Below are 6788 nucleotides of genomic sequence, written 5' to 3'. Positions count from 1 at the left end.
CAGGCCACATTTCCCTATCTGGATAACATCACCATCTGTGGTCACGACAGGCCAGATCACGACGCCAACCTCCAACGATTTCTCCAAGTGGCCGCAGCTCTGAACCTTACTTATAACAGGGACAAGTGTGTGTTTGGAACCACCCGCCTTGCTATACTTGGGTATGTCGTGGAAAACGGGGTTATTGGCCCTGATCCCGAACGTATGCGCCCCCTGTTAGAACTCCCTCTTCCCACCACTCTCAAGGCCCTCAGACGGTGCCTGGGTTTTTTTTCCTATTACGCCCAGTGGGTCCCCCATTACACAGACAAGGCCCACCCCCTGGTCAAGTCTACCACATTTCCTCTCTCTGTTGAGGCCCGCGCGGCCTTCAGCTGCATTAAAGAGGACATTGCCAAAGCTACGATGCATGCCGTGGACGAGACCGCTCCCTTCCAAGTGAAGTGTGATGCCTCCGATTTTGCTCTGGCTGCTACCCTCAATCAGGAAGGCAGACCAGTAGCATTCTTTTCTCGCACCCTCCAAGGCTCTGAAATTCGGCACTCCGCGGTGGAGAAAGAAGCCCAGGCCATAGTGGAGGCTGTTAGACACTGGAGGCACTATCTCGCCGGCAAAAGGTTCACCTTGCTGACCGACCAGCGCTCGGTTGCGTTCATGTTTAGCAACCAACAGCGGGGCAAAATCAAAAATGATAAGATTTTGCGGTGGAGAATAGAACTCTCCACCTACACCTATGATATCCTGTACCGGCCTGGCAGACTCAATGAGCCCCCTGATGCCCTATCCCAGGGAACATGTGCTAGCACACAGCTCGACCAGCTGTACACCCTTCATGCACAACTTTGCCATCCGGGGGTCACCCGATTTTACCATTTTGTGAAAGCTCGGAACCTGCCATACTCCCTGGAGGACATCAGGACGATGACCAGGGACTGCCAAATTTGGGCTGAGTGCAAACTGCACTTCTACCGTCCTGACATGGCACAACTTGTCAAGGCCACCCGCCCTTTTGAACGACTGAGTGTTGACCTTAAGGGCCCCCTTCCCTCCACTGACCGCAATGTCTATTTTCTCAGTGTTATCGACGAGTACTCACGGTTCCCCTTTGCCATCCCCTGCCCCGACACCACTGCCGCGTCCGTCATAAAAGCCCTGCGCCAGCTCTTCACTCTGTTCGGGTATCCCTGCTATATCCACAGCGATAGAGGGTCCTCCTTTATGAGTGAGGAGCTGCGCCAGTACTTGCTAGCTAGGGGCATTGCTACCAGTCGGACCACGAGTTATAATCCCCGGGGTAATGGCCAGGTGGAGCGGGAGAATGCCACAGTGTGGAAGGCCACACTTTTAGCCCTTAAGTCAAAAGGGTTGCCGGTCTCTCGATGGCAGGAGGTCCTCCCTGAGGCACTGCACTCTATCCGCTCTCTGTTATGTACGTCCACCAATGCCACCCCTCACGAACGCCTATTCTCTTTTCCCAGGAAGTCTGTCACTGGGACCACCCTACCAGTTTGGCTGATGTCCCCGGGGCCAGTGCTGCTCCGGAAACATGTGAGGAGCAATAAATACTCCCCGCTGGTAGAGAGGGTTCACCTTCTACATGCGAACCCCCAGTATGCTTACGTGGTCTTACCTGATGGGCGGGAGGACACGGTCTCCATCCGCGACCTGGCACCCACAGGTGCAGCAGACCACTACCCAGAAGGCTCTCCGGTAACTATGAACCCTGCACCGGAGGTGACACCGTACTCACCAGGCCCTACACAGACTCCTCACGACACTTGTATACCGGGCGTTTCGTACGCATTTATACCAGGCGCCTCGCACATGCGTGAGGGATCACCGGCGCCTAGTGGGCAGGAACAAGCGCAACCTCCGTCCCCTGTGCAATCACCAATGTCGCCGGCATCCATGCGATCACAGCCGGTGCTACGTAGATCGCAGCGACAGATTCGACCACCTGATAGACTTGACTTGTAAGAAACTTCGCCACATGGGGACTCTTTCAAACAAAGGGGGGGTGAATGTGGTGAACTATGTGCCTGTCTGGACACGCCCCCTGCTGACTGCTCCTGTGGCTCCTCCCACAGGCCCCTGTATAAAGGCGATCTGAGGCCTGACGCTCGGCCTCAGTCTCCAGGACATAGCATGATGGACACTCACTCCTGGTTCCTTCTTCCAGTCAATAAAAGCCGATATCTCGCCTTACGTCTCAGTGTGAGTTATTAATGGTGCATCAATTTGAAATGTAAAGGTGCCCTATGCGCTAATGTTATTCAAGGGTGTGCTGTGAAGAGGCAGAATTTGAAATGTTGTTTGGACAAAGAGGGATCGCTTGCAGATTTTAAACTGAAAACCAATAGAATGAAGGGTCCTGAAGATAAAACTAATGACTTGCTTAAAAATAAAGAATTGTGCGTAAATTCAGAAAATGGGCTAAGTTTGGAAAACATTGTTGGAAATAACTCCTATGAAAGGAGCATGTAAAAGCCTATTCCACACTGGTACGCAAGCTAACCACGTGGGAGTTAACTGGAAAAGGGGCGAAGGTTGACGGGATGCCACTTTAATTAACAGGATCCAGTTTTAAGGGATTTCGACAAAGCATGTAAATAATAAAGACAACACCATGTAAGATTGACTGTTAAGTTTGAAAGCAAAATAAAGATTAGTATTTGCATAAACTTTTGTAATATACACGTAAGCTAAGATCACAACTCCTTACTTTTGTTTTGCTGAAGAAAAGGAATAAAAATAAGTGGTTATTAAATTGGAGTCTGATGCTACAGGAATTTATTAAGGTACAAGATATTAAGATATTAAAGGAAGTGACAATGTAATCGCTAACTGTTTAGATGCTGAATTGAATGTATAACTGTATTACTCTGTAGTGAAAAAAAAAACTCTTTTGTATTGTGTTAGATTCTGAAATTCTGTAAGACTCTGTATTAATTAATTTTTACCTGTGGTAAAAATCCTTAGAAGGAGGGGGGTGTTACGAATGTGGAACAACTCTGAGGGGCCGAAGGGTACAAAGTCGCCCCTCCTTTTTGAGAATTGCAAGATCGCTATTATTTCTGGTCTGAGACCCAGGAAATGAAAGAGATACACAGCATGTCAGTAATGAGGGAGATACAGGATAACAGCAAAGGCAGTTGTTATAGACAATGCAGGAAACACAAGGTTTGGAATGTCTCCTGACATAAGCGGAACAGAACCACTGATTACTGCTGTTGTCTCTTGGAGAAGGAATTGTGTATTGAGTACTGTACTATTCATTGAAACCCCTCAGGGGGCAACCAGAGTGGTCTGGTTGAGGGATTGCATCATCCCAACCTGATTGACATCTGAGACCCTGTGAGTGAAGATAAAAGACGGGTCTGGGGTACACCCCTTAGACGCAGCAGGAGAAACGCTAGAGATCCAGGGACAATGTTTTATAGCAAAAGCCGGTGAGAGCTCCTGCGCGTCCTCCCTTGCCTGGGTGGCGGGCTCATCACGGAAGAACGGTTTAGCTAAAGGAGAGGTCACACTTGAACGGCCACAACAAGACACCGACGGATCTAAATAATAAAGGAAGGTTGGCAAAACACTGAGCGGTAACTGTTCCCATTCTTCTATCTCTCTCTCTCCCCAACAATTGCAACACAGAGACAAACAAACGACAGCAGCCTGTGTGAACTGCAGCAAACTTTATATTTCCATCGGACAATTCATTATCCCCTAGACAACGATAGAGCTTATTTCTTATTGATTATTATTATACCCACACTTTTAGGTTTAGTATTGACAACGTATATTATCTGTATATTTGCATTGATATTATTTTTGTGTATTTTTACTAATAAATACTGTTAAAAATAGTATCACCAGACTCCAACGGACATCTCTATCTTTGCTGGTAAGTAACCCAGTTATGGGGTTCGTAACACTGTGAATACACCAGAATATCATCTAGGTATACAAGCATGATTTGGAAGACTAAGTCATTCATGGTTGCTTGCATGAGCCTTTGAAAAGTCGCCGGTCCATTGCAGACCCCAAACAGCATTTGAAGATATACATATAGACCAAACAGGGTCAAAAAAGCAGTCTCATGCCTATCACGCTCCTCTACTACCACTTGGTGGTAACCACTTGCGAGGTCTATTGTCGAGAAAATTTGCACACCCCACAGGGCATCAGAACTCTCATCAATATGTGGGAGTGGGAACGCGTCTTTCTGGTCTTAGATTCAGTCTCCGATAATCTACACACAGTCTTATACTCCCATCAGCCTTCCGGACCAACACCACAGATGAGGCATACGCACTATTGCTCTCCTGAATCACATCCTTCTTCAACAACTTTGCGATGTGCTCTTTCACTTCATTGTACTGATTCGGCGGAACACGACGGTATGGCTGTCAAACAGGCTTGTCATCAATTAACTGAATTTCACGCTTGACTTTGTCAGTGTACCCAAGGTCTTCCTCTTCAACTGCAAAGATATCCAGATACTTAACCAGTAAAGCTCTTAGCTGAGTTTGTTGTCCTTCACTACCCCCAATGTCGAGCTTGTCTAGAATTGACTTCAACTTGTGATTACTACACTGCTCCTTTAAACCCACTGTCACATGATCAATGCCAGCTGAGATCCGCTGAAACCTTACTGCACATTGTTGATCACTATCTATGCACTCCACCTTTGACAGGATACCCAGCTAGGTCCTAGGTGTGAGCCATACATCCTCTCGAGAGAGGTTTAAAATCTGTACTGGCACTATATGATTAGCGAACTCAATGAGTGCAGGAATGACTACAATACCTCCTGGCAAAGGGCTGTTAAGTTGCTCAAGTAACATTTTATGGTCACTACCAGCATCGCAGTGGCCTTGCTAGCTGCAATGGTGACTACAGATCCAGAAGGTATGTGCTCAGTCTCTTTTTCCAATACTCGGACTACTGCTTTCTTTTCAGTAGTGTGCATCTGCACTTTCTGGAAAACATCTCTCCACTCAGAATCCAACTTCCCTTCTAGGGTTGTGTCAAACTCTGCGTAGACAAGTTGCCTACACTGGCTGATAATGTTCATGCCTACAATAGACAGGATAGGTGGTTCGGTGCCAACAGGATCCCTGACTTATAGAAAGCTACAATTTGGTATCTTTATGCCCACTGCTTGAACCTCCAGGTCTAGATACCCAAAGTAGGGAATATCAAGACCATTTGCAACTGTTAGCCTAAGCCAGCCAGCAGTGGACAACAGCCAGGACAGCAGTCCTCTCCATTCAAGTGTTCTCAAAAGAACTGCTCGGTCAGGGTGCTTTCTTGACTACCTGTGTTCGACAGACAACGGAGAGCGATACCTGCTATTTCAAGTTTAACAACTGGACATGTTCCTATGGCACATTGCAGCAACTGGTCACAGGATAGTGGCACGTCCTCGGTACCTATGAGGTTCCGCCGAATTGCCCGACTCGCAACCTCTTGAGGGCGGGAGGATGCAGACTCCACTTCCCTTGCACCCCTCTTCCATGGGCAATTCTTGGCCAAATGCCCTCCCACCTGACACTTGAAACATATTGGTTGATCATTTTCTGTGAACCTAGTGTGTAAATTATGTCTGCTGTTAGTAGTGCATTTGAAAGGGCAACAGACAAGCCTCCTCTCGCACTTCTATCATTGAGGACTCAGGGTGGTTCCGCACAAATCCGTGGAGCTCTCTTCTGAGGGAAGAATCCCTGATTCCCTCTCTCAATTGATCTCTTAGTACCACCCTCTTATTGGTCATGGCATCAGGGGAGTACTTCAGTATCAAGTTAAGAGCTTGTGCTAGGGCATGTGAAAACTCTCTTACATTTTTACCCTCACATTGGTTGCAACTGTAGAAGCTATGCCACAGCTGAGGTGCACTATGCTTGTCTCTAAAAGCTTCCCTGAGATAGGTGAACAAGTCATCAGCCTGCTCTTCCTCAGCATCACTGCGCATACGTGCTTCCTCTAAGGCTGCACCCCTGAGCAGGGCCATGACAAAGTCATACTGATCCTGGTCATACTAATTTCTGCTATGAAGTGCACATTGTACTTCTTCAATAAAGTCATCAACAGGCCTCCCATCTTTCTCAACAACCCCCGTCAATGGAACGATGTGTCTTTTCCCTTGGGCCATATACATAGGACCTTTTGCTTAATGTATCTATGGTTGCCATGGCTTCATCAAACCTACTATGCAATTCCCTAATTTGCTCATTTAAATCAAATTCAACTGGTGTGTCCTCTGAGCGTAACGTAGTAAAAGCTCAAGTCTTTCAAGTTTTCACAACAAGCCTGCAGATGGATGTCTAAGTACACTTTTAACGATAATGAATAAGATTTGACGGTCACCCAGTTACATAAGAGTCAGATAGACAGAGTTTTGCATAGCGGGGGCTGTGGGGAAAAGGCTGGTAAGTGGAATTGAGTTCATGGCCAGACCAGCCATGATCTTATTGAATGGCAGAGCAGGTTCAAAAGGCCAGGTGGTCTACTTGTGCTCTTAGTTCTAATGTTCATCACACCCTTGGTCCAAAGAGGCACTGAAAAGCTGAACTCCATAGGAGGGTCAGGAATAACTGTCTTTGATATTGAGGCAGAATTTGACCTAGTTTAGCCAATAGGAGCTGGAGTACTCAGAGGAAGTCTATATGGTCACAGTGAGAATGCAGAAACTCCACTAGGACAGCGCCTGAGGTTTATAGGATTAAACTTAGGGTCTAGGATTGTGAGATTGTCAATGAGTTACCAGGCTGATCCATTTCTCTCAGGCATCC

General features: G+C 47.1%; 1 protein-coding gene across 1 annotated transcript; it reads left to right on the top strand.

The window, feature by feature from the left end:
• Positions 1-681: 681 nt before the first annotated feature.
• On the top strand, positions 682-1578 carry LOC132405147 (uncharacterized protein K02A2.6-like; the record flags this gene model as incomplete). The annotated part of the gene is made up of 1 exon (XM_059989851.1): positions 682-1578. A coding segment is annotated over exon 1 (657 nt), but the record flags the coding sequence as incomplete, so codon positions are not given.
• Between the last annotated feature and the right edge of the window lie 5210 nt (positions 1579-6788).

Source organism: Hypanus sabinus, chromosome 2 (genome assembly GCF_030144855.1).
Source record: "Hypanus sabinus isolate sHypSab1 chromosome 2, sHypSab1.hap1, whole genome shotgun sequence".
In the NCBI taxonomy this organism is placed as follows: Eukaryota; Metazoa; Chordata; class Chondrichthyes; order Myliobatiformes; family Dasyatidae; genus Hypanus; species Hypanus sabinus.
Note: the sequence above shows the minus strand (reverse complement) of the source record. Positions and strands in the feature narration are given on the sequence as shown.